The sequence below is a fragment of the Geotrypetes seraphini genome, chromosome 11 (assembly GCF_902459505.1).
Source record: "Geotrypetes seraphini chromosome 11, aGeoSer1.1, whole genome shotgun sequence".
In the NCBI taxonomy this organism is placed as follows: domain Eukaryota; kingdom Metazoa; phylum Chordata; class Amphibia; order Gymnophiona; family Dermophiidae; genus Geotrypetes; species Geotrypetes seraphini.
Window position 1 is genome coordinate 116,101,455 of NC_047094.1, and position 20,856 is coordinate 116,122,310.

The 20,856-nt window shown below is 47.2% G+C and overlaps 1 protein-coding gene across 3 annotated transcripts in view; it reads right to left on the reverse strand.

Annotated features, from left to right (window-relative positions):
* Positions 1-20,856, reverse strand: part of MAPRE1 (microtubule associated protein RP/EB family member 1) — a 145,545-nt gene that overhangs the window by 61,091 nt on the left and 63,598 nt on the right. For all 3 annotated transcript variants that reach the window (XM_033914492.1, XM_033914493.1, XM_033914494.1), the window contains exon 3: positions 20,037-20,182. In XM_033914492.1, coding sequence (XP_033770383.1) covers positions 20,037-20,182 — 146 coding nt within the window. The remainder of the gene's footprint in view (positions 1-20,036; positions 20,183-20,856) is intronic.

Below are 20,856 nucleotides of genomic sequence, written 5' to 3' on the forward strand. Positions count from 1 at the left end.
GTAGTGTTTTGCTCGTCTTGCAAAACACTCGCAAACCGATGTTTGACTGTAATTCCCCTCTCCCTTTTGCATTTCCCATCCTCCTCCTTTTATTTTTATGAAATGTATCCCATTCATTTCCCTTTTGTAGCATGTATTACTTGTTATTTGATGTATGTTATATTGTCTTTTCCCATGTTATCATATTTTCCCGAAAAAAAGACCTACCCTGAAAATAAGCCCTAGCATGATTTTCAGGGTAGGTCTTAATATAAGCCCTAGTCCTCAGAAGCCTAACCTGAATGTCCCTAGATTCTACAGCAGCGGTGCTTTCACCTGTGCCCCCGCCGCCGATCCCCCACTGATCCTCCCATCTTTCCATCTCTCCCTCCCGTCTGAACCCCGCCAACCGTGAGACCTACGAAGAGCAGAATTGGTGGCGCTCTAAACAGGCTGCTTTGTGGCCTTCTCCTGCCAGGGCATTCTCTCTGCCATATCACTGATGATGTCATCAGTAACGTGGCGCACGGAAGGCCCCGGCAGGAGAGGGCCGCGAAGCAGCCTTTTTAGAGTGCTGCTGACGTTGCTCTTTGGACAGAGGTATGTAGGACTTGCGGTCAGCGAGGTTCAGATGGGAGGGAGAGATGGAAGGATGTGAGAGTCAGCGGGGATTCAGCTGCGTGGTAGGGGCGGGGGGCTGCTCAAGGGTTCTGCTGCACGGAAGGGAAGGATAGAAGCTGTGCAAGGGTTCTGCTACACGAAGGGAGGGATCGGATGAGAGGGAGAGATAGAAAGATGCTGTGCACAGTGCAAGGGTTCTGTTGAACAGGGGGATGGGAGGGAGGGACAGAAGATGCTGCACAGGGAAGGCACAAGGGGATGGGTGAGAGGGGAGGAAAGATGCTGCACAAGTGGGGGAGAGAAAGGAAAGAGGAAAAATTGGGGTGAAGGAGAGGAAGGGAGAGATGATGATGTACATGAGAAAAATAAGACCTATCCCGAAAATAAGTCCTAGTGCATTTTTTTAGGCCCAAAATTAATATAAGACACTGTCTTAATTTTGGGAAAAACATGATACTAAAATTTAAAAAAATTTTCTTATTATTTTGTACAATGTTCACCGCTTTGATATTTAAAGCGGTATATCAAGCTTAAATAAACTTGAAACTTTAATTTAGTGCATTGTATCCTGAATGAAGCGCACGGAGAAACGAGAGGCAAAGGTAGAATATAGGACCACGTCTACAGCGGTCAAAATGGCAGTTAGGGAGGCAAAACTTCGAGAGGAAGAAATTCTGGCAAAAAACATTACAAAGGGGGACAAATCCTTCTTCAGGTATATTAGTGACAGAAAAAGGAACACAGGCGGGATAGTACGCCTTAGAAGACCGGACGGAAGTTACGTGGAAGCAGATTCCGATAAAGCCGAACTACTGAATGAATACTTCTGCTCAGTCTTCACCTGTGAGGCACCGGGACACGGACCGCAGTTGAAGGCAACACAAAGCACAGAAGACCCGTTTCAGAATTTTGAGTTCACACCAGGTGAAGTTTACAGTGAACTGGCAAGACTCAAGGTGAACAAAGCCATGGGACCAGACAATTTGCACCCAAGAGTGCTCAGAGAATTGAGCGATGTCCTGGCGAAACCGTTGGCTGAGCTATTCAATCTCTCCCTAAGTAAGGGGGAAGTTCCCCTGGACTGGAAATTAGCTAATGTCGTTCCTCTGCATAAAAAGGGTTGCAGGGCAGAGGCTGCGAATTATAGACCGGTGAGTCTCACATCAATAGTGTGCAAACTCATGGAAACACTAATTAAAAGCAAATTGGACACGATCTTGAATGAAGGGAATCTTCGGGATCCCAGACAGCATGGATTCACCAAGGGTAGGTCCTGCCAATCCAATCTCATCAGCTTCTTTGACTGGGTAACAAGAAAGTTGGACTTGGGAGAGTCTTTGGACGTCGTGTACCTGGACTTCAGTAAAGCTTTTGACAGTGTCCCACACTGCAGGCTGCTAAGCAAGATGGAATCGATGGGGTTAGGAGAGACACTAACTGCATGGGTCAATGATTGGCTGAGTGGCAGACTTCAGAGGGTGGTGGTTAATGGTACCCTCTCTAAAACATCGGAGGTGACCAGTGGAGTACCGCAGGGCTCGGTCCTGGGTCCACTCCTTTTCAACATATTCATAGGGGATCTGACTCAAGGGCTTCAAGGTAAAATAACACTATTCGCCGATGACGCCAAACTATGTAATATAGTAAGTGAATGCAGTTTACAGAATTATATGGCGCAGGACCTGCTTACATTGGAAAGTTGGTCCTCAACCTGGCAGCTAGGCTTCAATGCTAAGAAATGTAAGGTCATGCACCTCGGAAGCGGAAATCCATGCAGGACGTACTTCTTAGAAACATAGAAACATAGAAAAAAGCGGCAGAAAAGGGCTACAGCCCACCAAGTCTGCCCATTCCAAGTATCCCCCCCTGAATTTACTTCCTTAAAGATCCCACAAGAGTATCCCATTTATTCTTAAAATCCGTCACGCTGCTGGCCTTTACCACCTGGAGTGGTAGTCTGTTCCAATGATCCACCACTCTTTCGGTGAAGAAGTACTTCCTGGAGTCGCCGTGAAACTTCCCTCCCCTGATTTTCAGCGGATGTCCTCTGGTGGTCGAGGGACCCATGGGCCAGGAGATATCATCTTCTGGCTCGATGCGTCCTGTGATGTATTTATACGTTTCGATCATATCTCCCCGTTCTCTTCTTTCCTCGAGTGAGTACAGTCGCAACTTCTGTAGTCTTTCTTCATATGGGAGATCCTTGAGCCCCACGACCATCCTGGTGGCCGTTCGCTGAACCGACTCGATCCTTTGCACGTCCTTTCGGTAGTGTGGTCTCCAAAACTGAACACAGTACTCCAAGTGCGGCCTCACCATGGCTCTGTACAACGGCATCATAACTTCAGGTCTCCTGCTGACGAAACCTCTGCGGATACACCCCAATATTTGTCTTGCCTTGGAGGAAGCCTTCTCCACTTGATTGGCAACTTTCATGTCTTCACTAATGATCACTCCTAGATCACGTTCCTCCGTGGTCGTAACCAAAGTCTCGCCATTTAGTACATAAGCTCTACGCGGGTTTCTCTTGCCCAAGTGCATTATCTTGCATTTTTTAGCATTGAAGCCTAGCTGCCAAGTATTTGACCATTGTTCCAGCAGCAGTAGGTCGTGTGACATAGTATCAGGTAATGAGCTTTTGCCTACTATGTTGCAAAGTTTGGCGTCGTCGGCGAATAGTGATATCCTTCCTCTAAGTCCTTGTGTCATATCTCTTATGAATAAGTTGAATAGAATTGGGCCCAGGACCGATCCCTGCGGCACTCCACTGATCACGTCCGACGCTTCAGATGGGGTACCATTCACCACCACCTTCTGACATCTGCCGTTCAGCCAATCCCCAATCCATGTAGTTAGAATGTCTCCTAATCCTATCGATTTTAGCTTGTTTAGTAATCTTCGATGAGGGACGCTATCAAATGCTTTACTGAAGTCCAAATATACTACGTCTAGTGACTCTCCGGCGTCCAGTTGTCTAGTAACCCAGTCAAAAAAGCTAATCAGGTTAGATTGGCATGATCTACCCCTGGTGAATCCATGTTGGTGTGGATCACGTAGGTTTTCTTCGTCTAGGATTATGTCAATATGCTGTTTGATCAGCGTTTCTATGAGTTTACACACTATAGACGTGAGACTCACTGGTCTGTAGTTTGCTGTCTCTGTCCTGCAACCCTTTTTGTGGAGTGGGATTACATTGGCGGTTTTCCAGTCCAAGGGGACCACTCCTGTGCTTAGGGAAAGATTGAAAAGAACCGATAATGGTTCTGCCAGGACTTCTCTTAACTCCCTGAGCATTCTGGGGTGTAGGTTATCCGGTCCCATTGCTTTGTTTACTTTGAGTCTTGATAGTTCGTTGTAGACACTACTGGGCGTAAATTCGAAATCTTGAAACAGGTCTTTCCGGTTATCTCCCGTCTGAAGCTGAGGACCAGCTCCCGGTGCTTCACGAGTGAATACTGAACAGAAGTATTTGTTTAGTATTTCTGCCTTCTCAGAGTCTGATTCTGCAAATTTACCGTCCGATTGCTTCAAGCGTACTATGCCATCTTTGTTTCTTTTCCTGTCACTGATATAGCTGTAGAAAGATTTATCCCCTTTCTTCATTTTTCGTGCTAGCTCTTCCTCCATTCGGAGTTTGGCCTCTCTGACTGCTGTTTTGACAGTTTTGGATCTGTCAAGATAGTCCTCTTTTGCCCCCTCCCTGCCTAAATGTTTGTTGGCGATAAATGCGTCTTTTTTCTGTTTAACTAATTCTGAGATTTCCTTACTGAACCATTGGGGTCTTTTGTTTTTTCTACCTTTACTTACTGTCCTTATGTATCGGTCTGTTGCTTCGTGTAGTATGGACTTCAGGGACAACCACATATCCTCCACGTTGTTAGTTAGTCCTTGTTTATGTAGTTCCTGATGGACGAACTCTCCCATTTGATTAAAGTCTGTGCCTCTAAAGTTGAGAATCCTTGTTGCTGTGCTTGTTTTTGGGAATCCTTTTCTGAGGTTGAGCCATATCATATTATGGTCGCTGGAGGCCAGTGTTTCCCCTACCGAGACCTCAGTGACACTATCTCCGTTGGTGAGGACCAGGTCCAGTAACGCCTGGTCCCTGGTGGGTTCCAACACCAGTTGCTTGAGGCGTGCACCCTTTATGGAGTTTAATATTTTTTTGCTGCTACCCGTGGTTGCAGAGAGTGTGTTCCAGTCTGCATCTGGCATGTTGAAGTCTCCTAGTATTACTGAGTCCCCGCGCAGCGTGATATTCTCTATGTCCTCAATCAATTCCATGTCTTTGTCCTCCTGTTGCCTGGGAGGTCTATATATCACACCAAGGTATAGGCATTTTTCATTCCCTCTGGCCAGATTCACCCAGAGGGATTCTCCAGTGTATCTAACATCCGTGATTTTGGTGGTTTTGATGTTTTCCTTAGTGTATAATGCTACTCCTCCTCCCAATTTACCCACTCGGTCGCATCGAAGTATGTTGTACCCTGGTATAATCATATCCCATCCATGCGATTCCGTGAACCAGGTTTCAGATATCGCTATCACGTCAAGATCGGCGTTTGCTATTTCAGTCTCTAATTCTAGAATCTTATTGCCCAAGCTGTGTGCATTAACATACATAGCCCTCCATATCTGTGAAGAGTTTTCCTTATTTGACAGTGTGGTTCCCGAAAACTCAGTGATATTTCTCCCTGATCTATTGTGGGTATCATTGGTACTTACCTTAGACTTGGTAGTATGAGTGCGATCTGCCTCCTCAGGGTGATTTCTTACTGCTCTGGGATATAAGTATGTACCCTCCCCCAACTTACCTAGTTTAAAGCCCTATGGAGTAGTCGGGCCAGTCGATGTCCAAATACGTTTCTACCTCTTCTGGTTAGGTGGAGTCCGTCTGGTCCTTGTAGTCCCTGAAGTGTCTCGCCGTGGTTAAGGAATCCAAAGTTCATTTCTATGCACCACTCTCGTAGCCATTCGTTAGTTCTTCGAATACGCTCTTCTCTGGCTCTGCCTTTGTCTCTCACTGGAAGGATTGATGAAAAGACCACTTGGGCTCCTATCTGCTTCAACTTCTTTCCCAGCGCTCCAAAATCTCTTGGGATGTTCTCTGTGGTGTTCCTAGCAGTGTCGTTAGTACCTACATGAATGAGAAACATGGGAAAATGGTCATTAGGTTTTAGAATTTTGTCTAGGTTAGTGGTAATATCCTGGATCCTGGCTCCAGGGAGACAGCAGACCTCTCGTGCCTGCAAATTAGGCCTGCAAATCGGTCCCTCGGTGCCCCTTAGCATGGAGTCACCAATAACTACCACTCTTCGATCCTTCCGAGGGGGCCGGTCTATGTGCTCTTGATTAGATGTTGTCGGCTGGGTATCTTCATGAGTCTCTTCTGCTATTTCCTCGGTGCTTTCGTCCTGTAAGATCTGATATCTATTTTGTAGAGTTAACTGTGGTATTGATGGACGATTATCCTGTTGAAGAGAAAAAGAAGAAGAGAGTGAGAATGAGGTGGGTTTGTTTCGCTTGCCCGTAGAGGAGGTTACCAGTTGCCAGGGGCCAGCATCTCTAATCATCTCCTGGACTCCACTCGTTGTGCTCAGTGCTGTGTGTTTGGGTGTGTCGAGGATGGACCTGTCGTGGGTTCTCCCTGTGATGTGTGACAGTTCCAGGATGGCGTCGTCGATGAAGGCCTCGTCATCCTTTATGCTCCTCAGGCGCGCTACCTCCTCCCTGAGGCTCAGTAGTTCCTGCAAGATATCATTGCCTAGTGTTCCCAGCTCCTCTGTCTGCGTAGAGACTGTAGTGCTCATTGAGAGGGTGGGGAAGGTCTCGGTCTGCACTGAGACCTCTGCCCTCTGAACCATGTTGCCCTCTGCCATCTGTGTACAGACCTCGACCGTCCCCTGGGTCCCTCTGGCTGCTGGAGTGTCAATCTTGGTAGCTTCTTCTTGAACGGAGAAACTTTAACTAGGACTTCAGCAGAACAAGATTTAGGAGTAATCATCAGTGCAGACATGAAAACTGCCAATCAAGTGGAGAAGGCTTCATCTAAGGCAAGGCAGATATTGGGTTGTATCAATAGAAGTTTCGTCTGCCGAAAGCCTGAAGTCATAATGCCGTTGTACAGGGCCATGGTGAGACCTCATCTGGAGTACTGCGTGCAATTCTGGAGGCCACATTACAGTAAAGATGTGCGCAGAATTGAATCGGTTCAACGGACGGCCACCAGGATGATCTCGGGGCTCAAGGGTCTCTCGTACAAAGAGAGACTGAACAAATTGCAGCTCTACACTCTTGAGGAACGTAGGGAGAGGGGAGACATGATCGAAACATTTAAGTACCTCACAGGACGTGTCGAAGTGGAAGATGATATTTTCTTTCTCAAGGGACCCTCGGCCACAAGAGGGCACCCGCTCAAACTCAGGGGCGGAAAATTTCATGGCGACACCAGAAAGTATTTCTTCACAGAGAGAGTGGTTGATCATTGGAACAAGCTTCCAGTGCAGGTGATCGAGGCAGACAGCGTGCCAGACTTTAAGAATAAATGAGATACCCATGTGGGATCCCTACGAGGGTCAAGATAAGGAAATTGGGTCATTAGGGCATAGACAGGGGGTGGGTAAGCAGAGTGGGCAGACTTGATGGGCTGTAGCCCTTTTCTGTCGTCATCTTCTATGTTTCTATATTTGCAGATGATATGTTGCTGTTCGTGGGTAATGCCCGGGTGTCTCTCCCTTCTATTACCCATCTTAAAGCCCTGTATGGGTCTTTTTCAGGCCTTTGCATTAATTTTGGTAAATCTGAGGCGATGCCTGTGTCCTCGGCCCTATGCTTCCCGCTCTTTGCCTACTTTCCCCTTTTGTTGGGCTGCAGGGGAGATTAAATATTTAGGGATCTTTCTCAGTACGGATTGGACCCATGTGTATCAATATAATATTGTGACCAAGCTAGCACAACTCCGTGACGCCTGCACTCGCTAGGGGGATCTTCCCTTATCCCTTTCAGGGCGCATTGCATTGGTCAAAATGGTCTTGCTCCCCAAGATTCTGTACCCACTACAGATGATTCCAATCTGGCTCAAGGGAGTGGATAAATGGATCTATAAGTCCTTTATTGGATCCTTTATTTGGAGACAGCAACAGGCGCAGGTCGGTTATTGGCGCCTCACCCAGAGCCGATCTGGTTGCCGCCTTGATGCGCTGGGTGCACGAGCTCTCTACCTCTGGTTCGAGGTTCGCCCCTTAGGGACTTTTTGATTCATGGGTGGCCCCTTATCATGCCATGGCGGAGATCCAGGGTGGGATGCAATTCGGTTTGGCTGGACCCGCTGTGGCGGGCCCTGCTCTGGTGGCGGCAGCGTATAAGGGGGGGACAGAACAACTAGGCCTTTCAGTACATCAGTGGCAACCCTGAGTTCCCCCTGGGGGTTGGGGGGCCCACGGCATGGAGAAGCGTTTTGGTACTGGTCTCTGTCTGGGTCATGGCGTAGTTTTCCCCTCATATGCAGATCTCCACCATCACTGGTCCTTACCTACTATGCCTTTCTTTGCGTATCTCCAGCTCCGTCATTACTTTGAGGCACGCTGCAGGAGTAATCTCTCGGGCTCTAGTTTAAGGGTAGATCAACTTTTTCTTTCCCTCCCTGCTTCTCTGAACTCTTTATCTACATGGTATAGCTTGGCGAGGGAGGAGAGAGCGGATTCGCAGTTCAGCACCTTGGCATCTCGGTGGACTGAAGAGCTGGGGGAGCTTATCAGTGTTGAGGTTCTGGTGGCCTGCTTCTCTCTAATTTTTAGGGGGGCCCGGAACACATAATTGCAGGAACTACAGTTTAAATTGTTACACCGTACATATTTTACCAGGGATAGGGGAGCACGGGCGGGTCTCTGGGAATCGGATGAGTGTGTCAAGTGTAAGCGTATGAAAGGGACCCTTCTCCACATGATGCTTGAGTGCCCAATACTGAGTACTTACTGGAATGGGGTGTTGGACTTCCTGGCCCGGATTGTGGGAGCACCCTTTCAGTGGTCTTATTTGCTTCTGGCCTTGGGCAGCGAGGGGGAGTGCTGGATCAGGGCCTGGGAATGGAGCATTGTCGCTTCCTCTACACTGCTCTGTTGGTGGCTAAACGGAGAGTGCTCCGGATGTGGATGGATGAGATTGCCCCTGAGGTGCTGGGTTGGAAGCGGTCCCTCGCAGAAGTGGCTCGCTGGGAACTTTGTAGAGCCCAGGGGGGTCCCCTTCCCACCGATTATACTGGTCTCTCTGGGAGTCGACACTGTTGGGAGGTCAGCTCCTTATGATTCTCTTCTTTTGACTCTAGATCACTCAGTTAGGGGGAGGCGGGGGGGTTCTGGGAGGAGGTGGTATGAGTGGGGGGATGTGTGGGTGTGGATGGGTTCCTTGAGGAGCCACTCCTTTCCTATGTTAAAAAGTGGAACTTTTTGAACGGTCTGTTTCTTTTCTACCCACTGAACAGGGTTTGCTGTTACTGTAGTCCTGGGAACTGGTGCTTGAGGGGGTTAGTGTGAGCTTTGGCCCCCCACTCTCTATAACGTGTAAGGGTTTTGCCCTGTTCTTGTGTCTCTATATGTTGCCAGTGTATTGCTTTGTTTACTTTGTCCTTTCAATCATCTTTCTGTTCAATAAAAATATTTCAAACAATCAAAAAAAAAAAGTTTGCGGACGATACAAAGTTATTCAAAGTAGTGAAGATACAGGGGGATTGCAAAGATCTACAAAGTGACATAATCAAGCTCAAGAAATGGGCAGCGACATGGCAAATGAGGTTCAATGTGGCTAAGTGCAAAGTGATGCATGTCGGTAACAAAAATCTCATGCACGAATACAGGATGTCCGGGGTGGTACTTGGAGAGACCTCCCAGGAAAGAGACTTGGGGGTTCTGATCGACAAGTCGATGAAGCTGTCTGCACAATTCGCTATGGCGACAAAAAGGGCGAACAGAATGCTAGGAATGATAAAAAAGGGGATCACGAACAGATTTGGAGGTTATCATGCCACTGTACCGGGCCATGGTGCACCCTCATCTGGAGTACTGCGTCCAGCACTGGTCGCTGTACATGAAGAAAGACACGGTACTACTCGAAAGGGTCCAGAGAAGAGCGACTCAAATGGTTAAGGGGCTGGAGGAGTTGCCGTACAATGCGAGATTGGAGAAACTGGGCCCCTTCTCCCTTGAAAAGAGGAGACTGAGAGGAGACATGATCAAAACATTCAAAATACTGAAGGGAATAGACTTAGTAGATAAAGACAGACTGTTCACACTCTTCAAGGTAGGGAGAACAAGAGGGCACTCTCTAAAGTTGAAAGGGGATAGATTCCGTACAAACGTAAGGAAGTTCTTCTTCATCCAGAGAGTGGTGGAGAGCTGAAACGCTCTTCCGGAGGCTGTTGTAGGGGAAAACACTCTCCAGGGTTTCAAGCCTAAGCTGGACAAGTTCCTGCTAAACTGGGACGTATACAGGTGAGGCTGGACTCATTTTAGAGCACTGGTCTCTGACCTGGGGACCACCGCGTGAGCGGACTGCTGGGCACGATGGACCACTGGTCTGTCCCAGCAATGGCCATTCTTATGTTCCTAAGAAAAAAATATAAACTTTATTTGGCCAATGGCCTCAAAATCATAATCCTTATCCTGAGCATGGTAATACATAACGTGACCATTTATTTTTTTCATCAAAACGGGACATCTATTAATTTTCAGTCCCGCCCTAGCCCTGCCCCCAATCCCACCCTCAATTTCTTTCATTCATTTTTCATGTATACATAATAAGAACATAAGAAGTTGCCTCCACTGGGTCAGACCAGAGGTCCATCTCGCCCAGCGGTCCGCTCCCGCGGCGGCCCATCAGGTCCGCGACCTGTGAAGTGATTTCTGACCACTTCTGTAACCTACCTCAAGTTCTATCTGTACCCCTCTATCCCCTTATCCTCCAGGAACCTATCCAAACCTTCCTTGAACCCCTGTACCGAGTTCTGGCCTATCACTTCCCCCAGAAGCGTGTTCCATGTGTCCACCACCCTCTGGGTAAAAAAGAACTTCCTAGCATTTGTTCTAAACCTTTCCCCTTTCAATTTCTCTGAGTGACCCCTAGTTCTTGTGGCTCCCCACAGTTTGAAGAATCTGTCCTTATTTACTTTCTCTATGCCCTTTAGGATTTTGAAGGTTTCTATCATGTCCCCTCTAAGTCTCCTCTTCTCCAGGGAGAACAGCCCCAGCATTTTTAACCTGTCAGTGTATGAAAAATTTTCCATACCTCTTATCAGTTTAGTCGCCCTCCTCTGCACTCCCTCGACTACCGCCATGTCCTTCTTGAGGTATGGCGACCAGTATTGAACACAGTACTCCAGGTGCGGGCGCACCATTGTGCGATACAGCGGCATGATGACCTCCTTCGTCCTGGTCGTGATACCTTTTTTGATGATGCCCAGCATTCTGTTTGCTTTCTTTGAAGCTGTCGCACACTGCGTCGATGGTTTCAGTGATGTGTCGACCATCACCCCCAGGTCCCTTTCAAGGTTACTCACCCCTAGCAGTGTTCCCCCCATTTTGTAGCTGAACATCGGGTTCTTTTTCCTTAAATGCATGACCTTGCATTTTTCTACGTTAAAACTCATTTGCCACTTTTTTGCCCAGTCTTCCAGTTTCGTTAGGTCCCTTTGCAGGTCTTCACAGTCTTCCGTGTTTCTAACCCTGCTGCAGAGTTTGGTGTCATCAGCAAATTTGATAACCTCACATTTTGTCCCCGTCTCCAGATCATTAATAAATATATTGAACAGTAGAGGTCCCAGCACCGACCCCTGTGGAACTCCGCTCGTGACCCATTGCCAGTCTGAGTATTGGCCCTTTACTCCAACCCTCTGTTTCCTGCCTGCCAACCAGTGTTTGATCCATCGATAGATATCCCCTTGCACCCCGTGGTTCCACAGCTTTTTAAGTAGCCGCTCGTGGGGTACCTTGTCGAAGGCTTTTTGGAAGTCAAGGTAAATAATGTCTATGGATTCCCCCTTATCCATCTGGCTGTTTATTCCCTCGAAGAAGTAAAGCAAGTTCGTGAGGCACGACCTTCCCTTGCAGAAGCCATGCTGGCTCGCCTTCAGTTGTCCATTGTTTTCTATGTGTTCGCAGATTGTGTCCTTTACCATTGCTTCATAGAAACATAGAAATAGACGGCAGATAAGGGCCCACGGCCCATCTAGTCTGCCCACCTTAATGTCCCTCCCCTACCTTTGCCCTGTGAAGAGATCCCATGTGCCGATCCCATTTGGCCTTAAAATCAGGCACGCTGCTGGCCTCAATCACCTGTAGTGGAAGACTATTCCAGCGATCAACCACTCTTTCAGTGAAAAAGAATTTCCTGGTGTCACCTCGTAGTTTCCCGCCCCCGATTTTCAACGGATGCCCTCTTGTTGTCGTGGGACCCTTGAAAAAGAAGATATCTTCCTCCGCCTTGATGCGGCCCGTAAGATACTTGAACGTCTCGATCATGTCCCCCCTCTCTCTGCGCTCCTCGAGCGAGTATAGCTGTAATTTGTCAAGCCGTTTTTCGTATGGTAGATCCTTGAGTCCCGAGACCATCTGGGTGGCCATTCTTTGCACCGACTCCAGTCTCAGCACATCCTTGCGATAATGTGGCCTCCAGAATTGCACACAGTATTCCAGGTGGGGCCTCACCATGGATCTATACAATGGCATAATGACTTCCGCCTTACGACTGATGAAACCCCTTCGTATGCAGCCCATGATTTGTCTTGCCTTGGACGAAGCCTGCTCCACTTGATTGGCAGACTTTATGTCCTCACTGACGATTACCCCCAAGTCTCGTTCTGCTACCGTTTTTGCTAGGATCTCGCCATTAAGGGTATAAGACTTGCATGGATTCTGGCTGCCCAGGTGCATAACTTTGCATTTTTTGGCATTGAAGTTGAGTTGCCATGTCCTAGACCATCGCTCCAGTAGGAGTAGGTCGTGCATCATGTTGTCGGGCACTGAATCTTCGTCTGTTGTGCATTTGCCCACTACATTACTCAGTTTGGCGTCATCGGCGAATAATGTTATTTTACCTCGAAGCCCTTCTGCCAAGTCTCTTATAAAGATGTTGAATAGGATTGGGCCCAAGACTGAGCCCTGTGGTACTCCACTAATCACCTCCGTCATTTCGGAGGGGGTGCCGTTCACCACCACCCTTTGGAGCCTACCTCCAAGCCAGCTCCCAACCCATTTCGTCAATGTGTTACCTAATCCTATAGAACTCATCTTGCTCAGTAACCTGCGGTGTGGTACGCTATCGAATGCTTTGCTAAAGTCCAGGTACATGATGTCCAGGGACTCCCCAATATCCAGCTTCCCCGTTACCCAGTCAAAGAAGCTGATCAGGTTGGATAATCTTTCCCGGAACCGAGGTCAAGCTCACAGGCCTGTAGTTTCCCGGGTCACCCCTTGATCCCTTCTTAAAGATGGGCGTGACATTTGCTATTTTCCAGTCCTCTGGGATCTCCCCAGTTTTTAGGGAGAGAGTACATATTTGGCGAAGTGTCTCTGCTATTTCATTTCTCAGTTCTTTTAGCACCCTTGGGTGGATGCCGTCCGGGCCCGGTGATTTGTCACTCTTCAGTCTATCTGTCTGAGGACATCCTCTTTGCTTACCTCTAGTTGTACCAGCCTTTCGTCGTGTTCTCCGTTTATAATCACCTTGGGTTCTGGGATATTGGATGTGTCCTCTCTGGTGAAGACTGACGTGAAGAATTTGTTTAACCTGTCAGCTATCTCTTTTTCCTCCTTTATCGCTCCTTTCCTGTCTCCGTCGTCCAGTGGTCCCACTTCCTCTCCGGCTGGTTGTTTCCCTTTCACATACCAGAAGAAGGGTTTGAAGTTTCTTGCTTCTCCTGCCAGTTTTTCCTCATATTCACTCTTTGCTTTCCTGACCTCTCGATGGCATTTTTTCTGGTGTCTTTTGTGCTCTTCCTGGTTTTCCTTTGTTGGTTCCTTTTTCCATTTCTTGAAGGATGATTTCTTGTCGCTTATCGCCTTTTTAACTGCAGTAGTTATCCATGCTGGGTTTCTAGTTCAATTTTTTTTGCACCCTTTCCTAAACCTTGGGACGTATAGGTCTTGTGCCTCGAGCACTGTGCCTTTAAGCAGTGTCCAGGCTTCCTTTACGGTCTTCACCTTCCCTGAGTTGTTGCTGAGCTTTTTTCCTACCATTTTCCTCATGTCCTTGTAGTTTCCTTTTCTGAAGTTGAGTGCTGTCGTTGTGGTTCTTTTCGCTTTTGATGTTCCCATGTTTAATTTGTACTGGATCATGTTGTGATCGCTGTTCCCTAATGGTGCTAGTACCACCACTTCCTTTGCGGGTCCCTCTAGCCCGTTGAGGATTAGGTCCAGAGTGGCATCCCCTCGCTTTGGTTCCGTGACCAGCTGCTCCATGAAGCAGTCCCTTATCGCCTCTAGGAATTTAGTTTCTCTCGTGCAATTTGAGTGCCCAATGTCCCAGTTTATTCCCGGATAGTTGAAATCCCCCATAACCACCACCCTTCCACTTTTGCACATCTGCCTCAGTTCGGCCTCCAGGTCCAAGTCGTTTGCTTCTGGCTGAACTGATGGGCGATAGTACAGTCCTAACTTGATGTCAGCTCCTTCCCCTCCTTTCAGCTTAACCCATAGTGACTCCAGACTGTCTGCCCTTATTGGTGTTTCTGTTTTGGATGAAGGAATGGAGTCCTTTATGTACAGTGCTATTCTTCCTCCCTTCTTGTGTGCCCTGTTCCTCCTGTAGAGTTTGTACCCCTGTAGGGCCACATCCCATTTGTTGTCCTCTGAACCATAAAATAAAAAAAACCCCACAAAGCACACTATACGCAGAGAAAATGACTTCGGAGCCTTGGGAGAGAGGCTGAAGCAGACGAGTGCGCAGGTAGTCTTCTCATCAATCCTTCCAGTTAGAGGCAAGGGAAGAGCCAGAGATGAATGCATCCTGAGAACGAACGAATGGCTACAAGGATGGTGTCGAGATATGAACTTCGGATTCCTGGATCATAGAGAGGCACTGCAGGGACTACAGGGACCAGACGGACTCCATTTGACCAGCAGAGGCTTTGGACACCGACTAGCCCGCCTGCTTCGCAGGGCTTTAAACTAGGTAAGTTGGGGGAGGGGACCTACTCATATACTGGTGTGGAAAGGAACTATCCTGATGGGACGAGTCGACACTCTGTTTCCGAGGTAAGGACCCAATTTGCAAACAATTCTCTAGGAGCCACACAGACTCAGTCGGGAATAGCCTTACAGGGACTCAGCAAACACAAAGTGTGGCGGGCCATGTATGCCAATGCACACAGTTTAGGCAATAAAATTCTAGAACTGGAAACTGAAATAAGAGATGCCAACCTGGACGTAGTGGCAATATCCGAGACTTGGTTCACGGACGCACATGGGTGGGATATGGCTATACCGGGGTACAATCTACTTCGTCAGGACAGAGAGGGCAGGTTAGGTGGAAGGGTAGCACTATACATTAAAGAGGACATCAAAACCACCAGGATCACTGATGTCAAGTATACCGGGGAGTCCCTCTGGGTAAACCTGGCAAGAAATGGCAAAAAAAGCCTGTATCTTGGAGTGGTATACAGACCTCCAAGACAACCGGAAGACATGGACGCAGATTTAATTGAAGACATAGAGAATATCACTCTACGGGGCGACACTGTGCTGCTAGGGGACTTTAACATGCCTGATGCAGACTGGAACACATTTTCGGCAACAACCAGCAGCAGCAGGAGACTTTTGACCTCCATAAAAGGAGTACATCTCAGACAGATGGTAACGGAGCCCACTAGGGCTCAGGCGATCCTAGATCTGGTACTCACTAATGGGGAAAGCGTCTCAGAGGTCTCGGTAGGTGATACGCTAGCCTCCAGCGACCATAACATGGTATGGTTCAACCTTGGGAAAGGATCCCTAAATCAATTACAAAAACAAAGGTGCTCAAATTCCGGGGCACCGACTTTGCACGCATGGGAGATTTCGTTCATCAGACGCTGCAGGACCAAGCAGAAACCGGCAATGTGGAAACTATGTGGTCGTACCTGAAATCATCCATACACGAAGCAACTAATCGCTACATAAAATCAGTAGATAAACGGCAAAGAAATAACAAACCCCAATGGTTCACTGAAGAGATTTCACACCTCATTAAGGAAAAGAAAAAAGCATTTCTTTCCTACAAACGTACGCAGAGAGAAGAAACTAAAGTAGAATATAAGACCAGATCTGCAGCGGTCAAAACAGCAGTTAGGGAGGCCAAACTTCGAGTGGAAGAAACTCTGGCACAAAACATTAAAAAAGGGGACAAATCCTTCTTTAGGTATATCAGTGATAGGAAAAGGAACACAGACGGTATAGTAAGCCTTAGACAACCGGATGGAAACTACGCGGTGGCGGATTCAGAAAAAGCAGAACTACTAAATGAATATTTCTGCTCAGTCTTCACCTGCGAAGCACCGGGACACGGACCACAGTTGAAGGTAAAACAAGACAAGGATGACCCGTTTCAGAATTTTGAGTTCACACCTGGGGATGTCTACAATGAACTGGCAAGGCTAAAGGTAAACAAGGCCATGGGACCGGACAATTTACATCCAAGAGTGCTCAGAGAATTGAGAGATGTTCTGGCGGAACCGTTGGCAGTGCTCTTCAATCTCTCACTAAGTACCGGGAAAGTTCCGTTGGACTGGAAAACAGCCAACGTCGTTCCTCTACATAAAAAGGGTTGCAAGGCTGAGGCTGCGAACTATAGACCAGTAAGCCTCACCTCAATAGTGTGTAAACTCATGGAAACGCTAATTAAGTATAAATTAGATACGATCCTGGACGAGGGAAGTCTCTGGGATCCCAGTCAACATGGATTCACTAAGGGTAGATCATGCCAGTCCAATCTTATCAGCTTCTTTGACTGGGTAACAAGAAGACTGGACTAAGGAGAGTCCTTGGACGTTGTGTACCTGGACTTCAGCAAAGCGTTTGACAGCGTCCCACACCGCAGGCTGCTGAACAAGATGAAATCGATGGGATTAGTAGAAACTCTAACTGCATGGGTTAAAGATTGGCTTAGTGGCATACTTCAGAGGGTGGTGGTTAACGGTAACCTCTCTAAAATGTCGGAGGTGACTAGTGGAGTGCCACAGGGTTCAGTCCTGGGCCCACTCCTCTTCAACATATTCATTGGGGATCTGACTCAAGGGCTTCAAGGCAAGGTAACCTTATTCGCTGATGACGCCAAACTATGCAATATAGTAAACGGCTATAATCTACAGGATGCTATGGAGCAAGACCTGCGTACTTTAGAAAGTTGGTTCTCGATCTGGCAGCTGGGCTTTAACGCCAAGAAATGTAAGGTCATGCATCTCGGTAACAGAACTTACACCCTGAATGGAGAAACTTTAACCGGGACTACGGCAGAACGGGACTTAGGAGTAATCATCAGTGCTGACATGAAAGCAGCCACTCAAGTGGAGAAGGCTTCATCTAAAGCACGGCAGATGATAGGTTGTATCAAGAGAAGCTTTGTCAACAGGAAGCCTGAAGTCATGATGCCATTGTACAGAACCATGGTGAGACCTCATCTGGAATACTGTGTGCAATTTTGGAGGCCACATTACCGTAAAGATGTGCTCAGAATTGAATCGGTTCAGCGGATGGCCACCAGGCTGGTCTCGGGGCTAAAGGATCTCCCGTACGAAGAAAGACTGAGCAAATTGCAGCTCTATACTCTCGAAGAGCGTAGGGAGAGGGGAGACATGATTGAGACATTTAAGTACATCACAGGACGGGTCGAGGTGGAAGATGATATCTTTCTTCTGAAGGGACCCTCGACCACAAGAGGTCATCCGCTCAAACTCAGGGGAGGGAAGTTTCGTGGTGACGCCAGGAAGTACTTCTTCACAGAGAGAGTGATTGAGCATTGGAACAAGCTTCCAGTGCAGGTGATCGAGGCACACAGCATCTCAGACTTCAAGAATAAATGGGATACCTATGTGGGATCCCTACGAGGGTCATGCCAAGCGATAGGGTCTCTAGGGTACAGACCTGAAAGAGCGGGTCAGTAGAGTGGCAGTATAATTACAATTATACTTAAGGGGTTCATTAGACTTGTTAGGGAGGGTCAATAGTGTGGGCAGACTTGATGGGCTGTAGCCCTTATCTGCCGCCATCTTTCTATGTTTCTATGTTTCTAATTATCATTTACATTGGGGGGGTTTCAAAGATGTCAAGGCAGATGACTTTAAAATATGCAATATCACTTTAGTAACTATAGAAAAATAGACAAACCTCGGTTTACGAGTGCACCGGTTTGCGAATGTTTTGCAAGGTGAGCAAAACATTCGCAAAATCGGCACCTCGGAAACCGAGCTTGACTTGATTTACGAGCGCCCCACTCCCACCCTCCCCATGATCCGGCATTCCCCCCGCCGCGATCTGACATCCCCCATGCACCCACCCACCCAAACACATTGTCTTATCCCCATCTAGCACCGGCATCAAAAGAGAGAGAGAGAGAGAGAGAACTAGAAGACCTTCTAGCATGCGCAGATGGATAGGAATGTATTAAGCGAGTTTCCCTTAGTTCCTATGGGGAAACTCGCTTTAATATACGAGTACTTTGGCTTACGAGCATGCTTCTAGAACGAATTATGCTTGTAAACCAAGGTTTCACTGTATAGTGCAAAATATAGACAGCAGATATAAATTCTCAAAACTGACACATTTTGATCACTAAATTGAAAATAAAAATCATTTTTCCTACCTTTGTTGTCTGGTGATTTCACGAGTTTCTGGTTGCACTTCCTTCTGACTGTGCATCCAATATTTTTTTCTTTCTTTCTCTAGCCCCATCCCCTTTGTGTCCAGGTCTCTCTCTTTCTTTCTCCAGCCCCATCCCCTTTGTGTCCAGGACTCTCGCTTTCTTTCTCCAGCCCGATCCCCTTTGGGTCCAGGACTCTCACTTTCTTTCTCCAGCCCCATCCCCTTTGGGTCCAAGTCTCCCTCTTTTTTCCCTCTATTACCCTCCCCAGATCCAGTGTCAGTTTTCTTTCTCTTTTCCCTCTATTACCCTCCCCAGATCCAGTGTCAGTTCTTCTTTGTACCTTTGTTCCAGGTCTCCCTCTCTCTCCCTCCTGTTATGATCTTGTATCTTTCTGCTCTTCCTCAGGGTCTCTCCCCTCTGTCTGTATCTCACATAGTCCTGCATCTGCCTCCTGTTTTTCCCCTTTGGTCCAGGCCTTTCTCTCTAGTCGTTCTTATGCTTACAACACCTCCCCTTCTCTGCCCCTTTCTCTCCTTCCTCCCTTCCTCCTTCATATGTCCCCCTCACTGCCTTCCAGCCTTTGTCCCACCACCTCCCCCGAAGCCAGCCAGCCAGCCTACCTCCTTCCCTCCCTGCCGCGCTACACCCAGCCTGCCTGTCTGCCTCTCTTCCTCCAGCGCCGAAGCCTGCCCCCCCCTTGGACTGACCCCCGCTGCTGATTCCTGCCTGCCGAAGAATGGCCTACCGCCGCTTCAACCCCCCCCCCCCCCCCCCCGGTCCGCTGCTGTTGCCTGCTGAAACTAAAGAAAAGGAAGGTCCAGGTGCCAGCCCACAAACCTTCTTCCTGATGTCAATTCTGACATTGGAGAAGAAGTTCCGGGCCAGCCAGGCTAAATATTACAGGAGCCCACATATGTCCCAGCACTTCCCCAGCACCATTTCCTGGCCCACTCCTGACCAGTCTGAGCTGATATTCAATGTTGTTGAATATCAATGTTTAACCAATCAGTGATTTAAGTGGGCCAGAGCCTCTCTGGTCCACCTACATCGCTCTGAATATTGGGAGTAAAGTGTATAATATCATCAAACATTCTTTTCAAATTGTCTAGTCCTACTAGGAAACGTTTCTCCAAATGGTAAGATCTTAAAAATGTTACATATTAAACATATCACCCCCAGTCAAAAGTAAAAATAATAGTATGCAGATTGGGATGGTATGAATAAGCTTGAAAAGGGGGGGCTTTTCTTGAAACAGCCAAGAGGCGAAACATGTCGAATGACAGGTCCCTTCCCGATGATAATATGAGAAAAGATTGAATTAAGATAAGTAACTAAATTATGATAAGTTTTAAGCTTTATATAAGAAATAAGTTATTGAGTTAAAATATAGCACTTATCACTTTAATTTAAAAAAAAACATGAAAAAAAGAATATATATGGGGCTAGTGAGGAAGCCATGGCTGAAAGTTTGATCGGTGACCATAGAAATGTCTGGCACCTAATGGCATGTCTGAAGCCCTAGAAGAGTTTATATGAGATTAAAATTGATATAATGGACATTGAAAACATATTAAACATAAACATATATGTTGAAAAAAGAAAAAAAAACCACTTACTTTGTCAACCCCCATTTTCTTAAAGCCAGCCTGTAAAATTTTGAAGTTCTGAATATATTCATGCTCCAGTTTGGCTTGGAACTTCACTTTCTTTAGTGCAACAGAACCAGGGAAGAGCATGTCCATAAACTGACAGTAAGCACCACCTGTCCAGTGGGGTGGGGGAGGAAGAAGAAATGAATTAAGTAAACCTTTCAATATTGCCTAGGAAAAAACACCCCCCAAACCCCTCAAATCAAATAACAACCCGCATTAAGGGCCAAACATACTATCAAGTGCTGTTAAAGCAGCTAGCTAACCAAGAACCTAGGATTCAATTCCCACTTCTCTCATTCCTTGTTATATTGAGCACATCACCTCAACTTCCATAACATTAAATACAAAAAAATGCTCAAACTCTGGCACTAGAGCAAATACACACATCCAATAACACAAGATCAACACTGAAAACTAGCCTCCTAGTCTGCAAAGTGAATGAATGCAAATTTTATGCACACTAGTACAGCACAAGCAAAGGGGAGGAATGTGACTGACACATGGGCACAAGAGTTGCACTTACTGTGAAACTCCCGTGCGCATGAGCCAGGCAAAAAAAGAAGTACAATATAAACCCCTTCAAAACATTTGGAGGGAGTATAAATACCCTAAGAGGCTTACACCAAAGAACATGAAATCAGGCACCAAATGCCCGCTCTCATTCCTGGCTTTGATCAGATTTGCAGATGTATTTTTTCTCACTATCAGCACTACAAGCTGCATGGGCTTCTTGCTCCCTTCAAAAGATTTTTTAAAATGCAGGATAAATCTTCTCAAAACCTGA